Raw genomic sequence first — 25,416 nt, forward strand, 5'->3', positions numbered from 1 at the left:
TCTAGAAATATATAGAGGCTCAATCATGCAATGTTTTCCACTGCATTTCACTAATTCTGCACATGTAATTTAACTAATTAATTAAGCCCTCCACAAAAAAATGTGAACACAAAATAAGCCTAGACTGTATCATAAAACGTTTTGATAGAGATTTACGGTGCTTTCTGTGTGTAGGCTATATTATTGTATTCTCATTTCTTTTAATATTCATATTGGTATTTAATATTTGCTCAAAATGTATGCTTTATATTTTACAATTACATCACACCTCATGCTGCCAGAATAACGTTGTTATACTTACACACTGCACAGATATAAACAATTTCTGTTTCAGCAGATATTAATGTCCAAAATACCAGGAGAACACAGTTAACAACATATTCCTCAGTTTATGTAGCTTACATATTCAGCTTCATCTGGTGACAAAAACTAAACAATATATCAATAATAGAATTAAATAATAATGTAATAATAATTATTATTAATAATAATAATATTTATTTAGGCTTATCCTAGGCATACTTTCTTGACCCATAAGTGGTGCTGTCACCAAACATGGCTTGTACCCTCAGATCATAAAGCATACCAAGTTTAGTTTCCATAGACCAAAGCACTGCTGAAATACATCCTCACTTCAAGTTTCATGTCGTCATCATTAGCTTCACATTGGCGTAACTTCTGAACAGTAGCACAAGTCAAAACTCAGTAGTGTCAGTTCTGTGCAGCAAATTTGCAGGCAAATTGGACAAAGTTTGTAGGATGTGAATTGGGAAAAAACACTAAATATCACAATCCAACATGGTGGCAACTATAGTGGGTGAAGTATATTAAAATACTAATACAAAAGGTGCCATAGGACCTTTGGTGCTTGGCCACTAATAATAATAAAAAAACTAACAAATACAATACACCTCCAATGTTTGGCTCCTAATAAGAACGGATATACCAGAGGGTCACTTATTGCTTTGAATTGATATTAATTGATATTTTCTTTTTAGACTTGATGGAAATGAAAGAGGAAGATCAAGAGCCAATAAAAGTGAAAGAAGAAAATCAAGAACTGAATGACGTGAAGGAGGAACATCAGAACTTCATAACTGGAGAAAAATCTTTTAGTTGCTCACAGACTGAGAAGAATTCCTCACAAAACAAAACTCAACCAGAAAATTCCTTCACATGCCATAAGTGTGGAAAGAGCTTCACACAAAAACAGATTCTAAAGAAACACTTAAGAATTCACACTGGAGAGAGCCCTTTCTCATGCCATCAGTGTGGAAAAAGTTACGCAAACAAATCTGGCCTTAAAAGACACATACGATTTCACACCGGAGAGAGCCCTTTTTCATGTCATCAATGTGGAAAGAGTTACACACAGAAACAAAGTCTTCAGATACACATAAGAACTCACACTGGAGAGAAACCTTTCACATGCACTCAGTGTGGAAAGAGTTTCATACGGAAAGCAAGTCTTACCAAGCACATGAAAATTCACACTGCAGAGAAACCATTTATATGCTCTCAGTGTGGAAAGAGTTTCATACGGAAAGAAGGTCTTAACATGCACATGAAAACTCACACTGGAGAGAAGTCTTTCACTTGCCTTCAGTGTGGAAAAAGTTACATAAGGAAAGGAGATCTTAACATGCACATGAAAATTCACTCTGGAGAGAAACCTTTCACATGCTCTCAGTGTGGAAAAAGTTTCATAAGGAAAGGAAATCTTAATATGCACATGAGAATTCACACTGGAGAGAGGCCTTTCACATGCCTTCAATGTGGTAAAAGTTACATAGACAAATTAGGCCTTAAAAGACACATGATTTTTCACACTGGAGTAAAGCCTTTCTCATGCCCTCATTGTGGAAAAAGTTTCACATCTAAAAGATTTCTTGAAGTGCACATAAGGATTCACACTGGAGAGAAGCCTTTCATTTGCCATCAGTGTGGAAAGAGTTTCATTAATAAAGGAAACCTTAAGGACCACATAAGATGTCACACTGGAGTGAAGCCTTTCATATGCTTTCAGTGTGGAAAGAGTTTTTTGCGTAAAAGAAACGTTGACGTGCACATGAGAATTCACACTGGAGAGAAGCCTTACGCATGCCATCAATGTGGAAAGAGTTTCGCTCGTAAAGGAAACATTGACATGCACATGAGAATGCACTCTGGAGAGAAGCCATACACATGCCATCAATGTGGAAAGAGTTTCAGTCGTTCACAGACCCTAAAAAAACATGAGACAGTTCATGCTGGAGAGAAACCATAACACCAGAGCATTCATGTGGGAAAAGTCATAGAAAAGGGCTTTGCCCAGTTGTAGTGACCAAAACTGAAAGTAATGATATGAAATTCAAAAACTCAAAGATGTAATTACTCTTTTGGAAGAAATTCTGTCTAAAAGAGTGATTTTGGTACATTGCATTACCTATAAACATGAATCAGCTGTCCTTCTATGTCAGGGGTCGACAACCTATGGCATGTGTGCCAGCATTAGTACTTGGAGGGGTAATCACTGGCATGCTAGCAACTTTAAAATTGATATTAATTCTGCACCTGCATTCCAATCTACATTTTTATGTACTCCTTCCTCATGTTCATGCAGTGTGTTTTCATCAGCTGAATGGGAGGCTAAACAAAAAGTAAAAATGTGACGAGAATGTAATATACCCAACAGACTCATGCAGTGCATGCAAGCCAATCACGCATCACGAGCCGGCAGCATTTCATGTTCTGGTAATCGCCTGCTTTCATTCGGTCAGGCTGTGCAGATGACGGCCTACATTCTGTGTTTCATTTGTTTCTTTTTGCTTTCAGAACAACATTGTAACAGATGTAATAAGGAAAACACCACTATTAATCCTTGAGATATCCAACCCAGCATACAGGTAGACCCTCCTTAAATATAGTCAAACTCAAAATTACATTAAACGATTAAAAGAGAAAACATAAACGTAAAGGTTCAAAAAGTCTATTCAAAATATAAATTTTAGGATTTTGCAGGTGCGATTAACTGAAAAGGGCTAAATAGTTGATCAGCTTGTGATGCGTGAATGTCTTGCATGTGCAGCGCGATTCTTGTCACACTTCAATAGTGTTCAGGCTCCCATTCAGCTGATGAAAACATGCTGCGTGATCATGACGAAGGATTACATCAAGATGGAGATTTGAATGCAGGTGCGAAAAACGTCATCGAAATAAAATAGCCTGCTCCTCTCTCGCTATTGCTTGTGTGGACACAAATGGAATAATTAATCGGAAAATCGCTTATATTTGCATGTTTTGTTTGTTTTTTGTTGTTGTTGGGCAGCACAGCCATTGACCAGGGAAATAAAAAATGGCACTCCATGTCAAAAAGGTTGCCGAACCCTGTTCTATGTAAAGGGCTGTAGGAAGTAAAGCAAGGCAATACAGCAAAATATAATGTATATATAAAGGGTCTTTAGAAAAGTACACACCCCTGTTAAAATAGCAGGTTTTTTTTGTTGTTGTAATGTATATGATGAAACCAAGTTAAATCATGTTAGTTCTTGTTCCACCTTTATTGTGATAATGCAACCAAAAAAATCAACTTAAGAATAAAACTGAAAGTTTTTTAGGAGAATAAATATAAGTAAAAGACTTACAAAATACCTGGTTTTCATTAACTAAAACTACGAAGTAACATTTGTTTATTATACAGTACCCAGTAATTTATTCTTATTTTGACAGTTTTTTATTTAGTTACTTAACTATTTAAATTGTACAAAACATTTAACAAAAAGAAGCACACATGCCCTATAAGAATCCCCCCGTCCACTGAACCATTACCTGATCTTAAGCCATAGATTAGGTTATTCATGATTGCGGTTATTCATGATTGCCTTTCATGATTAAAGTAAACACAACACAGCATATTATTTCAAGAAATGGAAGGAACAAGTAGATTGGAAATATACACAGTTGAGCCAAAACATCAAGTCAAATGTTTTTTTTTTTGTCATTTCTCTATATAACTTGTATACATTGAAATGAAATGTCATTCTCCAGGACCATGGTGTAACAGAACAGTACGCAACGACTACATAAAGTGTAATACACAACAGTGTGAGACGAGTGCAGGATAATAAATATACAGAACAGAACAATAGATACACAGGACAATAAATACACAAAACATGAGCTGTAAACTGTTTTGTAATGTAGCCACAATAAGTATAGCAGCAATATTTGTAGCAACAATGAGTTCCATAATAAAAAGTGACTTTTTGTGACTAAAGTGACTAAATTTGTTTTGAGTCATACTGGGTTAGGTGTTTGACTAGGCCAGGTGAGCATTGGGAAGCAGCAGGGTGTTGAGTAATCTGACTGCCTCAGGGAAGAAACTGTTGTGGAGTCTGCTGGTGGTGGCACGGATGCTCATGAACCTGCTTGATGGTACATGTCCATGAGAGGGGCCATCCACAATACTGGTGACTTTGTGGAAGTAGCGGCTTTTGTATGTGGTATCGATGGTGGGTAGAGAGACTTGATCTTTTCAGCTGTTCTCACAAATCAATGTAGTGAATTGCGGTCGGAGGCTTTGCAGTTCTCGTTCCACACAGTCAGACAGCTGGTCAGGATGCTCTCTATCCCTCTGTAGAAGGTGGCGATGATGGCAGGTGGTGTTGAGAGTCCAGTAGAGGTCCTCCGTCATGTACACACCAAGTCACTTGGAGCTTTTGACTCTCTCTACAGTTGTTCCGTTGATGTGCAGTCGAGAGTGGTCTGCTCTGGTCATCCCGAAGTCAACAATCATCTCTTTAGTCTTGTCAACATTGAGAGATTGATCACTGTCTTTACACCATTCTGCGTTCGGGTTCACCTTCTCTATGTACGCTGACTCATCATTTTTGCTGATGAGGCCCTCAACTGTAATTTCATCAGCAAACTTGAGGATGTGATTTGAACTGTACTTTGCACCAAAGTCATGAATCAGCAGGGTAAACAGCAGGGGACTGGTTCAGTGTGGTGGTGCTGGAGATGGTGTTGCCGATACTGACGACATTGACCACCTGCCTAATATGCTGCTGATCCTCCATATGCCATCAAAACAGGTTCTTTGCAAAAACAAAAAGCATGCCCACCTTGGATACAACGTTACCGCTAGTGTTAAAAGCTCTCTCTGATGCAGAGCTTGTTATTTGTATGCACAGATATTTCAAAATGTATATGGTGACACTTCAACTATTTCAGTGGATCTTCTCCATGATCTACACTTGACGTGTGAATGTAAGTGATGAGTTCAACAGCCACTGAACAGTACCATAGGATCAAGTGTGGTTAACATTGATGCTGTTGTGTGTGTGGTGCTAAAAAGAAGGGTTTCTTTTTAGCTTTAGCTGCAGGTGGATTTCCCATGTCCAAGCTGTCCTTCATCACTGCTGTGCATTGTGCTACAGGCTGCAGCTTCTGAATTTCCTAAAAAATGCACACAGTTTAAAATCTGTAACACAGAATTATTAACAACTAGATAAACAGTGTGTGAGTGTGTGGTTTCACACAACATCAACTCAGAGATCACTCATTCCTTTATGGTCTGGGTCTCTTCTGCACAGATGTATTGTGTTCTGAACATTGGTCTAGGAATGTTGTCATGCTCAGCAGTTCCTTCATGTCTTCATATTTTGTGTTGAAGTAGTTATTTTTAGGTAGAATTTTTGCTTTCAGTGATTTCGTCTGGTCATTGTCCTCTTCCTCTTCAGCCAGTACTGAGGTGGTTAGAAGATGCAGAACAGGCTTCAGGAAAGAAATGCTCACATAACATTCACCTGACAGGGCACCTGTAAAGTCCTGTAGTGGGCTGAGTGCCTTGTTCACAGATTCCAGGACCTCCAGGTCTTGCCATGTGGGCAGTAGGTGTCACAATTTGCGGTCTGTAGAGAGAACCTTGGACAAACCTGTTTGTTGTTCCAGGAAACTTGCAATAATTTTCTGTGTGGAACACCATCGTGTTGGGCAGTCTGTCACCATGGCATGCTCTGGAAGGTTGAGCTCTCTCTGTGCCTCCCTCAATGTGACTCTTTTCTTTTAGCTGTGAGAGAAGTGGCCCACAATCTTCCTGCATATCCCAGTAGCCCTGTTAATGCGCTGAGCATCAGCTTTTAGAACATTCTGTGAATGAGAAGAGGGTGAAAAAAACTATGAAAAATTATGCGATATTTGCCTACTGTTTTCTTAATATGTGGTAAATTACTTTGGATAAAGTGTTGCTTCAGTTTATCAAGTGTTTGTTGTGTGTTTAAATTTTTTCTAACTTTTGTGAACTCTTTACAGGTTGGAACAAACATGCTAGATTATCTGAAACAAGCTGAGGATAAGTTTAAAAAATAAACGTTTATATATATATATATATATATATATATATATATATATATATATATATATATATATATATATATATATATATATATATAAATTTACAGGTGTAAAAAATATAACATTGTAATAAAATAAATCAAGTCAATTTAACTTACCAATGGCAAGGTGAAGCCTATGTCAAAAATAATGTACCCTTGTCCAGCCATTTAGCTCCACAGCTTTAACGATCTTACTGCCGTCGTCTGTTGTTATATTAACCTGATGCTCCTCACATAGGTCTTTCAAGCCCAAGGCTATATTCTCTCTAGTGTGTTCCTGGGGGAAATACGAGGTTTGCAGAACTTAGTGGTTGAATAATACCTCACATTAGCCATTTCCACTTGAACCTCTCCTCAGCATTTGTTATAAAGCTCAGGGATGGCAACTTGAATGAAATAGTTCCGCGAGGGTAGCTGGTACCTCTCCTGTCCAAGGTGTGGAGCATTTTCTGAAGTCCTTGTGTATATGGGCACCATGTCCCTTGCCAAGTAGTGTTTTATGGAGTCAAAGATTTTGTTGTATCTCCATGAGCACTTATCGTATGGCGTAATACTCTTAAACACATCTGTAATTTTGTTTTGTTTGGCTTTCACCCTGACATTCAGTTGTCTGTTTACTAGTTTTGGCTTTCAATTTCATGCATTCATCATACTTTTCTCCGTGCTGTCTAAGGTGCTGATATAAATTTGTTGTGTTACCACGTGATGTGGCGACTTTTACTTTGCATATTTTACACAGTACCTCTTTCTGCTCAGTGTCGCTGATCCTGAATCCAAAATATTGCCATATAACAGAGGTCGCATTTTTTCTGCCCACCAGTCCAACGCTGTCAACTTTCTCGTAATCTTCCATTTTCCACGTTGCCTCATGTGTGCACCTCTGCATGCTCTGAAACCCTCCCAGTCTACACTTCTGATACTCAAACAGAGTATCTAAACAGAGACCGACTGGTCATATCTGTTTTTGGCGTGGAGACTGCAGTGCACACAGAGACTAGAGTGTCATGCACACAGCACATCTTTTTGTTAATTACATCTTTTTTAATCTTGTTTAAAAAAAAATCTTTGCGGTTATGTAATTGCACGGTGACATCACGATTGCGATTAGATTAATCGTGCAGCCCTAACTGGGTGCAAGTTTACATTTGTAATACAAGTCAGGGACATTAGGATTAATCTCAGAGAGTTGAGATTTTGATTAATGTACTCCATGCACTACTTCAAACTGTGTAAGGCCCAGTCAAGTGCATGTTAGATTAAATCAGTCTTTTTAACTTAAGTGCAGGCGAATTCATGGGCATATTTGTGGGCACACTTCTGCAGGTTGACACAACTGAGTGGTGATATAAAAGATCCTCATGCCAGAGTAAAATAGTCAAACATGGTGCCATTTGTACAGAAAGAGGCTAGAGAAGTGTAGAACAGAAGAATCCAAGATATTACTCAGTCCCCAAAAATATTTTCTCAGTCTCCCAATTTGGAATGCCCAATTCCCACTATTTAGTAGGTGGAGCACGGTTACCTCCGGGTGGCAAAAGGCAAGTCTGAAGTTGCTTCCACTTCTGAGACAGTCAATCCACGCATCTTATCACATGGCTTATTGTGCATGACACTGTGGAGACTCCCAGCATGTGGAGGCTACACTCCGCGATCCACACAGAACTTACCAAGTGTCCCATTGAGAGTGAGAACCACTAATCATGACCACGAGGAGGTTACCCCATGTGACTCTACCCTCCATAGCAACCACGCCAATTTGGTTGCTTAGGAGACCTGACGAGTGACTCAGCACATGCTGGATTTGAACTCGTGACTCCAGGGGTGGTAGTCAGTGTCAATACACTGACCCCCCAAAAATTGCAAAGAGATATTCCCATTCGATACCAAAAATAAACGCATCTAATGAAAACTGAAATGAGATGTATTACAGTGATTGACTATATTGAAAAGGGAATGAATTTTAGAAAAAGTATATGTACCTTTAATAAAACAAGATTGTTTGTCTGATTTAATACTTTAGACAACACCTAGATGAGATGCAAGCAGTTTTGCAAGGATCTTAATGTCGATACTGAAGAGACTTATGGGCCTGTAAGAGTAACACAAGGTGTTACAAATGATATAGATGCTTGCTTTAGTGAAAGTGGTAGCAAACCTTGTTCTAATGATTCATCAAACACAGACAAGAGTAATGGGGCCAATTTAGCATTATTTATTTATTTTTGTGCAGAATATCAAAGGGAACCATCTGGGCCAGGGGTGTTATATAACTGTAGTGATTTAATTTAATTTACCATCTTCTTTAAGGTAATAGGGTTGAGGACAAGGTTTTTTTTTCATAAACTAAAACAAAAACGAAAATGTATTTAAAAAACTTTTTCGTAAACTGAAATAAAATAAATACTTCAAAATAAATGAAAAACGAAACTAACAGCAGTTATTACAAAAACATTTTTAAAAATAAATGATCGTTTTCGTAATCACTAATCAAGTAGCTCTCATCACATGGTGGAAAAATCTGACCTTTGTGGGTGTTTGAGATGTGTTCATCTTCAGAGCTGCAGAGCCATACACTATTAGGCTGATTAGGTGAATACCTGTAGATGGCGTTGTGTAATGTAATGCACGTGAGGTTAGCTCAGCTGATACTGAAAGACTGATATATGAAGATGACTCGGACATGAATTATGGCTGGTAGGAAAGTCTCAAGAACTCGAGTGCTCAGAAGTGACCGCAATGATCGATCATGAAAATTATTATCAATAATGAAAATGCGTGACGTGACTTTCCACTAAATTCGAATTCAAGTGAAAACTAGACAGATATGTCAAAGAGGGGCCTTATTTATAAATTTGAGCTTGATTACATAGTGATTTTCAGTGCTGCCTTGATTGTCAACAGAGATGTCTCATAGCAACTAAACTAATAATGTTGCAATGCTAGTGTTTGTTCTACAGAGTTATAAGATAAGATAGATAATAAGATAAGATTCAACTTTATTTTTATTGTGCAGAGTACAGGTACAGAGCTGATGAAATGCAGTTGTTTTCACATATCCCAACTAAGCTGGGGTCAGAGTGCAGGGTCAGCCATGAAAAAGTGCCCCTGGAGCAGATAGTCAGACCTTTCAGTCAGTAACCCAGAGCCTTAACTACTGAGCCACCACATGCCCCAAGTGTTCATAACACATGGTCTGTGTTATGGTAAGAGAGTATAATTAACTGTTCTAAACACCTGTCTCTGCAAACATTTGCTAAACAAGTTTCATTATCTGTCAGTGTCTGTGTCTTCGGTCTTGTTTTTTTTTGTTACTCATGCTCCATATCTCGTCTTTGTGAGCACATGGCTTTAAGTTTGGCTCTTTTGCCATGCGCTCTTCTGTATTGTCTTTTGTGTTTTGTTTGAGCACATTGTCAATGATGGCTTCATATGCCTTCAGTCACGTTTGCTTGCCATGTGCCCTCCTGTCACTCGTCTAGACCCCACCCCCTTGTTTCCTTGTTATTAGTTAATTTGCTTCACCTGCCTTCCCTCGTTACCCTCCTTATTTCCTTCCCTATTTAATCGCCCTGTTCTCTCGGTCCTCTGCCAGTTTGTTGTGTGTGCTTTTTATTTTTTTCCTGTTAGGTGTCTGCCGGTTCCACTCGGTCTGTGTCCAATCCTGTTCCTCCAGCCCAGCCAGCCAGCCAGTCAGTTTATTTGTCTACCCTGAACTGTGAAGTTTTCCCCTATGGGGTTTTGTGTTTATTTTTATATAAATAAAGCCCATTTTAATTCCTTGCCTCTCTCTCCGATTCCTGACGTTATCATATAATGTAGAAACTTTATTCATTATTGTTTATTTAATATAGTGAATGTTTATCATTGACTGCAGATCTCCCAGGCTGCCGACATGCTTGCATGATGTTAGACACCTACAGCCGTGGCCAAAAGTATTGGCAGTGGCATAAATTTTGTGTTTTGCAAAGTTTGCTGCTTCAGTATTTGTAGATTCGTTTTTCACATGTTTCTATGGTAAACAATGATAAGCATTTCATAAGTTTTAAAGGCTTTTATTGGCAAAAACAGTCAATTTATGCAAAGAGTAAATATTTACAGCGTTGACCCTTGTTCTTCCTTAACTCTGCAATTCGCTCTGGCATGCTGGATATCAGATTCTGGGCCAAATCCTGACTGATGGCGATCCATTCTTGCCTTATTAGTGCTCGGAGTTGATCACAATTTGTGATCTTCTGTTTGTCCACTCGCCTTTTGAGGATTGACCACAGGTTCTCTATGGAATTAAGATCCGGGGATTTGCCTGGTCACGGATCCAAAGTTTCAATGTAATGATCTCCGAGCCACATTATTATCACTATTGCCTTGTGACATGGTGCTCCATCATGCTGGAAATGCATGGATCATCACCAAATTGCTCCTGGATCTTTGGGAGAAGTCGCTCTTGCAGGATTTTTTGATACCATTCTTTATTTGTGGCAGTGTTGGGCAGAATTGTGAGAGCCCTCTCCCTTTGATTAAAAGCAACCCCACACATGGAAGGTCTTATGATGCTTCACTGTTGGCATGACACAGGACTCATGGTAGCGTTCACCTTTTCTTCTTCGAACTATCGATTTTCCAGATGTCCCATCAGAGAAAATATCTTTGCACCAGTCTTCTGCTGTCCAATCCTTGTACTTCCTGCAGAAATTCAGTCTGTCCTTGGATGTTTTTCTTGGAGAGAAGTGGCTTCTTTGCTGCCCTTCTCGACATCAGGCCATTGTCCAAAAGTCTTCGCCTCACTGTGCGTGAAGATGCACTCACACCAACCTGCTGCCAATATTGAGCAAGCTCTGCACTGGTGATGACATGATTCCGTAGCGGACTCCTTGGGAGGAGACGTCCTGGCGCTTGTTGGACACTCTGGGACGTCCTGAAGCCTTCTACACTGCAGTTGAACCTCTCTCCTTGAAGTTCTTGATGATCCGGTAAATGTTTTTTTAGGTGCAATATTCTTTGCAGCAATTTCCTTGCATGTGAGACAATTTTGATGTAAAGTAATGATGGCTGCATGTCTTTCTTTAGAGGTAACCATTGCAAAATAAGAACACAATGATTGAAAGCACTTCTTCCCTCCTTTTATAGCAATCAGTTTGCTCTTATAATCCAATCAGAATGATAGAGTGATTTCACCTGACTAGTACTCGTTCACACTTACCCAGGTGCTGCTGATATGATTAGTGAAATGATGTTAGCTGGTCATTTTGTGCCAAGACCAAAAAACAGTGAAATTTGGGCTTTTGTGATAGTTATTTTTTTTGGCCAATTAAGCTTTTTGTAATTATGTCAAGTCAAGTGGTTTTTACTGTCGTTCAACCATATACAGTCAGTACAGTACACAGGGAAATGAGACAATGTTCCTCTAGGACCATGGTGCTACATAAATCAACATAGGACAAACACAGAAGCACATGAGACTACACAGACTAAATAACATTTCTACATAAAGTGCACGTGCAAACATGTGCAAAAAGTACAGGACCGTACAAAAGGAACAGGACAATAGGCACAGTGAGAGACCAGTACACATTTGTAATTGAGTAGTGCAAAAAGATGACAGTTTCTAAAATGCTAAATGTAAACATAACACTAAGAATTAGTGTTCTATTTACATAGCAGTTATTGAGGTAGCAGCCAGGTATAAATTGACAATGAATTAAAGTGCAACTCTGGACATGTGCAAAAGTTGGATGGTGTGTGTGTGTGTGTGTGTGTGTGTGTGTGTGTGTGTGTGTGTGTGTGTGTGTGTGTCCAGTCCCTGAGTATGTGTGTCCAGTCCCTGAGTATTGAGGAATCTGATGGCTTGGGGTAAGAAGCTGATACACAGTCTGGCAGTGAGGGCCCCAATGCTTCGGTACCTCTTGCCAGATGGCAGGAAGGTGAAGAGTTTGTGTGAGGGGTGTGTGGGGTCATCCACAATGCTGGTTGCTTTGCGGATGCAGCGTTTTATGTAAATGTCTTTGATGGAGGGAATAGAGTCCCGATGCTCTTCTCAGCTGTTCTCACTATACTCTGCAGGGCTTTGCAGTCCGAAACAGAGCAAGTCCCAAACCAAGCAGTGATGCAGCTGCTGAGGATGCTCTCAATAGTCCCTCTATAGAATGTATTGAGGATGGGGGGTGGGAGATGTGCTTTTCTCAGCCTTTGAAGAAAGTAGAGATGCTGCTGGGCTTTCTTGGTAATAGAGCTGGTGTTGAGGGACCAGGGAGGGTTCTTCGCAAGGTGAACACCCAAGGAATTTAGTGCTCTTGGTGCCATCGATGTTCAGCAGAGAGTTTTTACTATGTGCTCTCCTGAAGTCAACAACCATCTCTTTTGTTTTGTCCACATTCAGAGACAGGTTCTTGGCTCTACACCAGTCCGTTAGCCGTTGCACCTCCTCTTTGTATGCTGACTCGTCGTTCTTGCTGATGTGACCCACCACAGCCGTGTCATTGACGAACTTGACGATGTGGTTCGAGCTGTGCTTTGCTGCACAGGCGTGAGTCAGCAGAGTGAACAGCAGTGGACTGAGCACACAGCCCTTTGGGGCCCCAGTGCTCAGGGTGGTGGTGCATCTGATCACTCTGCACAATAATCTAGGAACAATGTGAATCAACACCACAATAGCTGAAGCAGAAAAATTTGCGAAACACAAAATGTATGTCACTGCAAATACTTTTGGCCATGGTTGTACATGTTGGCAAATTTGGAGTTGTTTTTCTCCACATGAGTTTCCAAGTTGTATGTCCAACATAAAGTGTCCCATTGCACTTTTCCCATTGGGAAGTTAAATTCAGAGTTGAATGGAAAGCAGCATAAGTAATTACAACAACAAACTCCAACATAGTGCAGCATGACTTTCTCTTTCAGAGGAAGAGCGCACACACACAAGATCAGTTCTTTTCAAACAGCTAGATGGAGCGCAGAAAAATAGAACAGATTGCAGGGTCCTTAAAACTATTTTCAACTCAACACGGTGTATCAAAAACATGATGGTTATATAGTACACAGAGAAATATAATTTAAAGGCTACGAATGCCCCTCCCACCCTGCCCAAAACCAATCCCATTAACTCCATCTCCAAATGATGGAGGTAGGTCACGTAATGGAATCCTTTGCATATAAACAAAACTGTTCCCTCTCATACGGTGTGGCTCCCAGACAAAGTGAATACTGTAAAAGGAAAAAGGGCATTTTGGTATTCACACTGCAACTACACGAGGAACAAGTGTAACTACCTAAAACTTTGTAGAATTAAAAGAATATTGCAAAAGCTGGATCACACAAACATCTAAAGAGAGAACAAAACAATGCAAATCACAACTGCACAAATTTAAGGCAGTCCGGTATTATGGGTCCATACAGTTCAAGTGTGGGTAGTTCGTCAGCATGAGCCATTAGACAGTACCAGCCTGTCTTATTAACTTAAATACCTGGAGATTGGTCAGGATTCGGTATCGCTATTGGCTTTGAGTTAACCTGCTCAGCCAATGGAGGGGCGTCGATGCAACTGGATCTGTCCAAAAGCTGCAACCAAAAAATTTATATCTGGGCCAAGGACGTCCAGGAAGAAACACATCATAAACGTGACATGATCAGTCCCTGCAGGCTTCTCAGAATGCCTATGGCCGGGAGATTGCAGCGTTAAGAGTGGGATTCCAGGTCGTACATTTTTCAGTGAGTTGCTTGTTAGCCATGTCTAGCACTTTCCTCTCACTCTCCAGAGCCACTAGTCATTTGCTGTAGTCATTAAAATTCTGCCCTAGTTAATCAATGGGATGGCCATGCTTCTCTACAGTAGATTTAATAGATTCAAGAGATGCAGCAATCCGGGCAAGGGCAGAATAGGTAATCGCGTTCATCTGTTCCGTAATGGTTGCCATCAGTTCAGGTATTAATACTGATTCTCTACATTCTCTCAAGTCCAGGGGTGCCTTACTTTCACCATAACAGTCATTGTTCCCAAAGTTTTGTTCCATTGTTGCTTTACAGAGACCATTGGAAGACTGTATTAGGTTTAGCTAGAATGAAACATTTGTAAAAATCCCCTTAATGTAAACAATAACTGGTTCTAAATACCTAAAATGCCTTTATAAAGAGAAAAGCTTGGGAGCCTTCTCCTCCTACATCCTCTTGCTCACAAGCTCAACCGGAAATCCAGCAGCCAGTCTTTTTGAGCAAGTGTCTGTCAACTTCATTGTTTGCCAACTTTAGTCCAGATCGATAAGACTGTGAGAGGAGCTCCAGTGCACAGCCAAGATTTAGATCTAGAGTTTGACTGAGTCATTTAAAAACATGGATCTTTTGCAGCCATTCTTTGGTTGACTTGGATTTGTGCTTGGGGTCATTATTGTGCTTGAAGATGAAAAAAGATGACATGACAGCTCATCGCCCCAAGAACACCATACCCAAGGTGAAGCATGGTGATGGAAGTATTATGCTATGGCTCTACTTCTCTTCAGCTGGGACTGGGGCTGAAGATAGAGGGGATCATGAATAGTGCCGAATATTTTTCCATTTTAGCACAAAACTTGCAGGTCTCAGTTAAAAAGCTGAAGATGAAGAGGAATTTCATGGTGTTAGTTAGCTGGCTTTCTATTAGCTATTTCATGAGCAAAATAGGAGAACACATAGGCATTGATTGATACACAAACAATTATTCTTAACATCCTCGTATATTTATCATATATTGCATATTCATACATTTTCGTGCACTAAGAATTCTCAGAAGTGTGAAGTATGTTTTTATGTTTTACAAAACCCAGCTCCAGTTTATACTTGTTGGTCGCCGCCATCTTGGAAATGACGTGACATAATGCTTTTCAGTGAAGTTGGGGTTGATCAATCTACCCCGACTTCACATGTCAAATGTTTGGCTTTGGGTGGCGTTCCAGTCACTATTTCCAAGTAGGAAGTGGGAATATAAAGAGATGTCTGGAATGCACCATTACATGGCTCCAACATCCCTACCATTAATTATTATGATCCCAGCCATTTACAGTAATAAGTACACATATTATATGTTACATAGAAGACATGTTAATGTTCAGAAAAATATATCATTTTTAAACATACCATTTTGTCATGTTGTATCAGTCAATACAATCAATATTTTTTATTAACATATTTTTGACTGAATTCTTGCAAAGTCTTCCTGTCAAGAGATCACTAGCACTTAGCTAACATAGAGTGATCTTTTCCATCACTCTCTGTCATGTCAGTGTGAGGTCAATGTTTGTGTGTCAGGTCAGTGTCTGTTAAACAGTCAAGATTTTGTTAAAAATGGTCAAATATCTACCTCCACTGAAATGGAGACAGGAGTAACTGCTTAAGTCCAAAAATCTATGCCATTGACTTCTTTAAGCAGATCCAAGATGAAAAAAAGTTGTAAAAGGCGTGTTACATGTTTTCTTCCATTTGCATATCATTGATGGAGCACTTGCTTTAAAGTGTTAGCTCACCCAAAAAAATTTACTCACCCTCATACCATTACAGATGTGTATGACTTTCAGCAGAACACAAATCAAATTTTTTATATATATCTCAGCTCTGTAGGTCCATACAATTCAAGTGGATGGTAATCAACACTATCAGACAATCATAGTAAAAGTAATCCATATGACACAAGTGGTTAAATTGTCTACTAAAGCAATACGATCACAATGGTTGCAAAGCAAATAAATATTTAAGTCCTTTTCATTATAATTGTTTACTTCCGGTCGCTCTCCAATGTGCTTCCATGAGGGGAATCAGTTCACCCTGCCCTTCTCTTGACGTAACAGCACTGGCATGTTCATGCAAAACTGACGCACTACAACTGGAAGAGAAGCTTGTTTTGTTTTAAAGAGAATGCTGTTCACAAGCATCATTTGTTTTGCTTTAATTTGAACATGCCAGCGTACTTATGTCACACGATAGGTAGCGTGAACTGATTCCTCTCATGGACGTGCATTGGAGAGCAACCAGATGCAAGGCAAGCTTGTGTTAGTTACACCTTTGCGGAAGTCTTTTTTGTTATATTCTGCACACTTTCTGAGGGAAAAGTTTGCAAAACTCTGTGATGAAGTTGCTCCAAGGAGTTGCATAATGATACAGTACTCCTCCATGTCAACGCTAAGGTCACCATCAGGCCACCAGTGAAACCTCAACAGGTCTGAATCTTCCATTGGCACATTTACTTAAGATGTTGGATTGTGGTACCGTTCATATTACACAACCGTCTGTCTTGTCATGGAAGTCGTAGAGTTTTCAAATTACACGAGGAATCAGTGATAGGTGTGAACACATTACAAAACATTTCACTATTGACAAATCCCCTACTCCAAATTATGTTTCACAACAGACTGAGTACACGCAAGAAGTGTTACGAGACACGAACAAATGCATGATCATATGTTATGTAGCCTATTTCAGAATATGATGTGTATGTTTTTAATCGCCTAAAGGCATCATATATTTTATTGGTTACAATATGAAAAAAGTAGCTCCTACTGAGATATCTACCTATTTGCTTACCTGACTGTCCAAGAGAATTGCCAATTTCTCTCCAACTCATCTCTTTCTCCACCCGGTTGTGGTACAGTTCAGATGAAACATCAAATTGCCAACTTTGATGTGCTCATGCCAATGTTCCACTAATTTATCCTCCATTTCTTTGGTCCAATGAGTCGTTCTTGATACCGCAGCCATAATAGTTGAAGTTCTGTTGCAGGTACATCAGGACTCCTCCCACTGAAACATCCCCTGACCCGTTTCTTGCTCTCTCATTGGCTGTAGGTCAACGCTGCAGTTGTATTCAGTCAAAACACATTTCACGATTTGGAATCGCAGACAGTTCCAGACATTAAACATCCTAGATATCTCGCTGACATCAGCTACACATTGGCGGTTCTCTCAGATCACGTCTTTGATAATTAATACATTGCGATCATCACTCATGGGAGCAAGCTCCGATTTGCCTATTATTTCAGGCTTTTGTTGGCAATCTTCACAAAACTGTCAGCGAGTGAAAAGCGGGCCTAAAATCATGTAGTGTAAACTCAGCATTAGCTTCAGTGTTTGCCATGATCACAACACATTCCTTCCTAAATCTAGTTATCATTAAAATCCAATAATTGATAAGATCTAGTTTCTGTAAAAACTGAGCAGTCAGAGATGTTTAATGTCTCCACAGTAAAAAAAAAAACAGAGTTTTTTTTTCTGAGGATGGTAGACACCGTGATTTGGTACTGTATATACTAGAGCATGTGAGCGGTGGGGAGCGAGCTGTTGCTCCACTCAAATATCTGATCCTGTGGGTGCGTGCAACTCCAACTCCCAAGTTAAAAATTCATGGCTGGAGCAGCTTCAGTAAAAAGTGACTGCACTCAGCTTTCCCCTATTTCACCTTAATAAAATTCTAAGTTAACTAAATCCGTCATTCCTAATTGGCTGCAGATTCCAAATTACATGTTCTAATATATAGTTACTGTTGAAGTCCTCATTTTTATTTGTATAGCGCTTTTCACAACACATCATTTCAAAGCAGCTTTACAGAAATTCGTGCTTTAACAGAAAATGAAGCTGTAATGTATTAGTCATATTTGTGTAGTCTGATAAAAAATTTAATTTTGTCTTGAAAAATAACCTTGGAGAAGACCAGGCTCACTGTGGGGGCCAGTTCGCCTCTGACCAAATGACATGAATGTAATGCCAATATTAGTTATTTATGTGTAGTACAAGTCGTGATTTTAAATTAGTAAACTAAGTAAGTGTTAAGGGCCAATGTTTAAACAAAAATATTTTGAATGAACTAAGATTAATGACTAATGTCTTTGAAGTCCATCCTGGATTAACTGCATGAGTTCACATAGATGCAATTGTCCTTGTTAATTGGCTGATGAAGGATTTTGTTGGCAATTAATTACTAGTCTATGTATTCCATTTTAAGAGTGTATCCATCCTATGGCCACGGTGATCCAGGCAGAGATCAGAGGCACAGGCTGTGGTTAGTCATCATTAGATTTTTATATTCTAGGTATTATTAACAGGCCAGAATTTTGCAATTGAACTGAACGTGATGGAATATAGCGTAATAGAAGGTCACTTAAGTATTGTGGAGCTAGACCATTCAAAGCTTTGTACATAGTTCAGAATTAGTACATAGTAACAGAATTTTTTAATGTTACGCAATTTAACAGGTAACCAATGAAGCGACGATCAAATTGGGCTGATATGATCAGATTTTTTTGGTTCTAGTCAGCACTTTAGCTGCTGCATTTTGAACATACAGGACATCCTCCCAATAATGCATTACAATAGTCTAGCCTTGAGGTCACAAACGCGTGAAGTAATTTTTCAGCATCAGAAACAGAGAGCATGTGTCATAACTTAGAAATGTTTCTGAGGTGGAATGCTGTTCTACAAACAGTGGAAATTACATTTTCAAAGGACAGATTGCTATCAAAAATAACACCCAAGTTCTTCACTGTAGAAGACAGTACATTCATTGCGAGTCAAATTATGTTTTAGCTGCTTATATATTTTTTGTTTTTTTGCCCAATAATATGTACCTCTGTTTTGTAGGCATCGCTAAAAATGAAATTTCTAGCCATCCAATCTTTAATGTCATTGATAAACTCTGCTAACTTGGATAATTGTGAAATTTCATTGGGTTTCAAAGAAATATAAAGTTGGGTATCTTCGGCATAACAGTGAAAACGAATTCCATGATTCCTGATAATGTCTTCCAGGGGAAGCATATAAGGAGAAAAGCAGAGGCCCTAAAAAATATAAGTATCCATACTTAACTTTAGTTTGATCTGACAATTCTTCGTTTACACATACAAAGTGGTAGTGGTCTGATTAATAGGACTTAAACCATGCTAATGCCTGTCCACAAATGACAAATAATTATTAAGCCTATCCAAGAGAATGTCGTGATCTATGGTGTTGAAGGCAGCACTAAGATCTAAAAGCACTAGAAATGCAGCTGCGATTTTTAAGTTTTAAGAAAGAATGATCCGACCACTCATGGATCCAGCGGTGGTGACTGACTTTCGCTCCACCCTCTTGCAGTGAGAAACCCAGCTGAGGTGCCACCAGGATCCTCTCTCCACTTCGAGCTGCATGTTGGAGAAGATGGCGTTGCATCTTGCAGAGCTCACCGTGGTAGTTCAGCTCTGCCCAGCTTCTGATCTCAGCTCACCCCAGGACATGGCACCATCAGTTTGGCAGCTCCCCAGTCACGCTGAGGTCTGGTGATCCAATTACTGCCTGGGGGAGGAGTCAGACACCCTTTTCTCTGCCACAGTAAGTTTCCACTGCCATGGAGGCTATTTCCCTGCCAATGCCAATGTCCATGGCCATCAAGGCCGTTTCCTTACCACTGCATATGTCCACAGCCACAAGGGCTGTGGACATATGCTGCAGCCATCGCCCACACCTGCCACGGCCAACGAGCCAGCACCAACATTTGCCATAGCCAACGAGCCAGCGCTCATGGCTGCCATGGTAAATGAGCCAGTTCTTGAAGCCTCGTCCGTCTCAGAGCCAGCACCTGAAGCCTCAGCCATCCTGCTGCCAGCACCCAGAGCCATGGAGGCTGTTCCCCTGCTGCCGCTGCCAGCCCCCAGAACCACGGAGGCTGTTCCCCCATCATTGCCAGTTCTCACAGCCATGACATTGATAGTGTAAAGGACACATTAGTATCACTCTTTAATATTTGTTATTATTAAATAATTCCAAGCAACACACTGGCAATACAGCATACAAGATTTCATTACAACAAAGCTCACCTTTAACAACAACAAAAAACTCTTTAAAACTTTTTAAATATCTAGAGAACAAATAAACATGACTTTAACAGCTGGATGGTTGCATGCAGGTCCTTTAAATACTCAAATGTATAAAAACATTTGTCTCACACACTGGTTGGCAGAAGCTTTCCATTCTTTAATGATTCTGTATAAACTTCTAAAAAAAAAAATGTGGAGCCAGTTCTGTAGCATAAGATCTAAAATTTCCTCAGTCAAACGAATGTTCAGTGAGCCGGCCCATTCAACTGTTATATGAGTGTAGCAGATGACCCAATCACTCCAATGTCCTGCAAGAAATACTCGACAAAACAAACTCCAACCAATAGTTAAAAGAACGTGCAGATTCATCCACAACACTGTCCCGAAGGAGTGCTGCTACACAAAAGAACTCCAGCCACTAGCGGAACCAGCACAAAAAGAAACAAAAAAGGCGCTCAGCTTCCTTGGACGATCAAGTGAATGTTCATTGAGTCAGGCTCATTTGGCTGCAACATTAGAACCACAAATAACTTACTCAGTCATTGACTTTATGAAGGATGATGCTTGCTGTGGGCATGTAAATGTTTTACAGCCATCCTTAGCATCTTTTCTCAATTTGGCCAGGAACATCAATGCAAAAGCTACCTTCTGTTGATGTAAGGGTTTGTTGCATTCCTTGAATCGATCATGTCGAATTAGTAAAGTCTGGGAACAAGAAAAAGCTGTGGTTCTTCCAAGAAAGCCTTCCTTTACTCCTCCACTGGCTACAATTCTCCAAGTCTTCCAACTTTTCCCAGAGGCACTCCAAATCTACTTTGGTTGCTAGCAGATTAGCAGCTAACTCCCTCTCCGATAACTCCAAATAATCGATCCGTTTCAAGACATCCGTCACTCTTGTTACCATATTAGTGAATCTCATCACAAGGCAATGATCTATTGACGTAATACAGCAAGATCCTCCAAGTCAGCAATGACCTTTGCCAGCATTGCCGAAACTCTTCCTAGAACAGTTAAGGATCATGGTGTATTGAATCTCACCAGTTTATAACATGAAAAGTATTAAACCTGCAAAGTGCGCAGAGCTCGCCGTTCACATGTCTGAACCTCACATGGCGTCACATGATCCTTTTATTGTTCCTGAGTCAATAACATTTTTACATAAGCACAAAAAGGCTTTTTACATCGTATATAGTTAGCATCAACTAAATTATAAACAATCGTGCAATTCACGAAATACAGAAAATAAATTAACATTTTGCATATAAGGTATAACATCTTAAAGTAAATATGCATAGAAGGAATAATGTAGCAATATCTACATACCGAAAGTGCCTTCAAATCAACTTAAATCAAGGAGCAATAGTAGCCATGACCGAAAGCTCTTCCTCGTTGCTGCTGAAACTAGGCTCACAATTATGATGTCATCATATAAAGACTTAAACAATACTATATGCAATAGCTAACTTTGAACAGAAGGGGTCACTTTACTACACTTGTTAATAGACTGAATGCAGAATGTTCAATCAGAATCATTTTTTGACAGAAAGCGCAGGAAGTGCTTTTTAAAAGTTACTAACATTTTAATTATCAATTTGTTTTTATTTAATAATTTTTTTTACACAAAATCGATTTGCTTCAGAAGTCATTCATCGATCAACTGGAGACATGTGGATTAATTTTATGATGCCTAAATGTGACTTTTGGGCCATCAAAGTTCTGTCACCCGTTTACTTGCATTAGGACCTGACAGAGATCTATCTATCTTCTAAAAATCTTTATTTTGTGTTCTGCTGAAGAAATACAGTCATACACACACATGGGATTCCATCTGGGTAAGCCTCCTACCATCATAATGTAATTAAAAGTGTGGTATGCATTATATGTAGCCTATGTATTATTTATAATGTATTGAGTATTGTAACTATTGTGATGTCCATATGTACAAAACATTGCATTCATATGTTCCTGTTTACGAAAGGAAAAACACTGGTCTATGCTTTCAGTAGGTGGCGATAATGCGCGGTATTAGTAAGTGATTGGAAGAAGAAGACGACGAAGAAGATGATGATGATGATGAAGATGAAGATTTTCCGCGCTGAATGAGAATAAATGTGTGACTTTCATCAGTTTTATTTTTACAGTGACTTTATTTCCGGGGTGTTTATTTTCGGCGGGAGATTTGCAATTTGTCTGTAACGCAGTAAAACTCCAGGAAACATGTGAAATCTGTGTGACACTGTTGTAAAGATGTTTATTAAAGAGGAGAGTGAAGATATGGCTTATCCAGAAGCATGCAGAATTAAAACCGAACACACTGACGAACAAACAGGTTGGTGTTCATTCTTTACTTATAAAACCATTTGAGCTGGTCATAACATTGTAAATTAAACAAGGACGTACAAATATATAACAACTTTTACAATGCTACTAAAAGTGATAAAAAAAAAAAATGAATTACAGACACATTAAAAGATTTATTGTAAGGCTTTTGCACAATTTTCACATGCCAGCGGCATTATATGCGAATATTAGGTTTAATCACCAAAACAATTTCAATTTATCATTTTAACAATCACTTAAAAGAATAGTTCACCACAAAAAATGAAAATTCTCTCATTATTTACCTCATGCCATCCGAGATGTGTATTACTTTGTCTTTTTCAGAACACAAATTATGATTTTTAGAAGAATATCTCAGCTCTGTAGGTCCATACAATGCAAGTGAATGGTGATCAGACGTTTGAAGCTTCAAAACACAGATTAAGTCAGCATAAACATAATCAGTCAGACTCTGGTGGTTTAATTTAAGTCTTCTGAAGTTATCCAGTTGGTTTTGGGTGAGACACAGACCAGAATATAACTCCTTTTTCACTGTACATATTAGTGCTGCACGATTAATCATATCGCAATAGCGATGTCAGCCTGTGCGATTATATGACGTCAAAATGCTGCGATTATATAAAATAAATAAGTGTGGACATGACAGCCCATTCTGTCTGAGAGCTGTTTGCCCATTTTCTACACCGCTAATAAAAAGATGACCAGTCAGTCTCAGTTTAGGCAATGGCACGTGTGGTCATGTCATGTGAGTTTCCGGTGTGCAGCATGGAAATCAGGTGAAAATGGACACCAAGCAGACCAACACTGAACTGGTGGCCAGAAAAAATAACACAGAAACACAGATTACAGCTTGGCGATATGTCTTTATTTCATAAATAATTAAAGTTCATATAATACAGGAGCGTGGCATGTAAATAAACTCAAACTACAAAACTGTCATTCTCTGTGCGGTCAGAGCCGCTTCAACCAGTTGCGGAAGACACAATCTGAGCGGGAGTCGAGAGCGGGAGAGATTTAAAGTTCTGCCGGGTGATGCGCACACTAACACGGAGACGCTCGTCTCTCACCCCCGCTGTCTGCAGCTTGCAACGTGTAGCATCATTGATTAGATCATCATGATAAGATCAATCTTATGTGAAAAATAACACTAAAATGACAACAACAATAAAATGTGTGTGTGTGTGTGTGTGTATGTATATATATATATATATATATATATATATATATATATATATATATATATACATATACATATACATATATATGTTTTGGCTAGACAAGATTAACAAATGCTTATCAATAATACTCTTATGGCTAAAATGTTTACAGTGTTCAGTGGCTAAAATATCAATATTACTAAATGTTACTAAAATATGACTAAAATGTCAACCGTTTTCATTGACATAATAAAGCACAATTACAGATGTGTTTGCGAGTGTCACGCCATATGACTTATACAGAGATATAAAGAGACATGATGCACCGTTAGCAAAGTGGGATTTCAGAAAATGATCCAAACACTGGACAAGAGGTAGGCTACCAGCGATAAGTAGAACCTTTGAGAAAGAGGATTTGGAAATAACAGTTGGTCATTTAAAAAAAAAGAAAAACACAACAGTTATAAACAACAGTTTTAGTGGTTTAGTGTTTAGTGGCAATATTAGCCTCATTAATCGCAATATGACATTTTCCCCGAATCGTGCAGCCCTAGTACATATTGTCATTGCAGTCTCAAAGCACAGTCATCAGTGTTTCCCTCTAGGATTTTCTAGCCTGCAAGGCCGGACCCGTATTTACGTACTTCGATGGAGTAATATCTTAAAATGACCTTAAAATCATTATAGATGGGTTATTCATGTTTGCGTTGTCATGTGTGTGTTTATTATTTACTGGGAGCTTTTGACACTCAAAGTGCTCAGAAAATCACTTTCACTATTTTATTTAAACATAAACACCAATAGGAAACATGAAAGTTAACACAGGGCTCCAGACTAACATATGCCACCAAGTTCTACAGATGGTGGCACCAGCACCTGATTTCATTGCAACAGTGGAAAACTAAATATTTTTGATCCTTAATTTAAAAATGAAAGAAGAAAAATAATTAATGATAGAAACTAATACAAATGGTGACATTATATTTTGCGCTGAAATGCACATTAGACCGTATAGCATTGATTTTGACTTGATGCAACCGTAACAACTGTAAAAATGTTTATGTATAGGCCTACCTAATTTAATTTATATAGGGGTAAATTGAAATATTCGGCGTGTGATCCCACTGATTAATTAGTCATCTCTTTGAATTTCTGAAGGTAAACAAAGCCAGTTACTTTTTCATACTAAATAGTTTTAGATCTTCAAACAAGTTATAACATAAAACAAAGGCAACCTGCGTAAACAAAACACAGTTTTCAAATATAGTTTTTCATGTGAAAAACAAACTGCCCCCTTAAACTTAATAGCTGGTTGTGCCACCTTTAACAGCAACAACTGCAGCCAAATGCATCCGATAACTGGAGATCAGTCTTTCACAACGCTGTTGTGGAATTTTGTCCCACTGTCCTTTGAGAACTTCTTTAGTTCAGCCACACTGGAGGGTTTTTGAGAATGAACTGCCTGTTTATGGTCCTGCCAAAACATTTAAATCAGGTTGAAGTCAGGACTTTGACTAGGCCACTCCAAATAATTTATGTTGCTTCTTTTGAGCCAGTCAGAGGTGGACTTACTCCTATGCTTTAGATCATTGGCTGCATAATCCAGTTGCGCTTGAGCTTCAACTCACGGACTGATGACCGGACGTTCTCCTTTTATGATTTTCTGGTAGAAAGCAGAATTCATGTTTCCCTCAATTATTGCAAGTCACCCTGGCCCTGAAGCAGCAAAGCATCCCCACACCATCACAC

General features: G+C 39.1%; 1 protein-coding gene across 1 annotated transcript in view; it reads left to right on the plus strand.

The window, feature by feature from the left end:
• LOC127647502 (oocyte zinc finger protein XlCOF6-like) overlaps positions 1-25,416 on the plus strand; it is a 50,488-nt gene that overhangs the window by 1,656 nt on the left and 23,416 nt on the right. The window contains exon 2 of the mRNA XM_052131771.1: positions 999-2,248. Within this exon, the coding sequence (XP_051987731.1) occupies positions 999-2,248 (1,250 nt within the window). The remainder of the gene's footprint in view (positions 1-998; positions 2,249-25,416) is intronic.

This window comes from Xyrauchen texanus, chromosome 8, assembly GCF_025860055.1.
Source record: "Xyrauchen texanus isolate HMW12.3.18 chromosome 8, RBS_HiC_50CHRs, whole genome shotgun sequence".
Classification (NCBI taxonomy): domain Eukaryota; kingdom Metazoa; phylum Chordata; class Actinopteri; order Cypriniformes; family Catostomidae; genus Xyrauchen; species Xyrauchen texanus.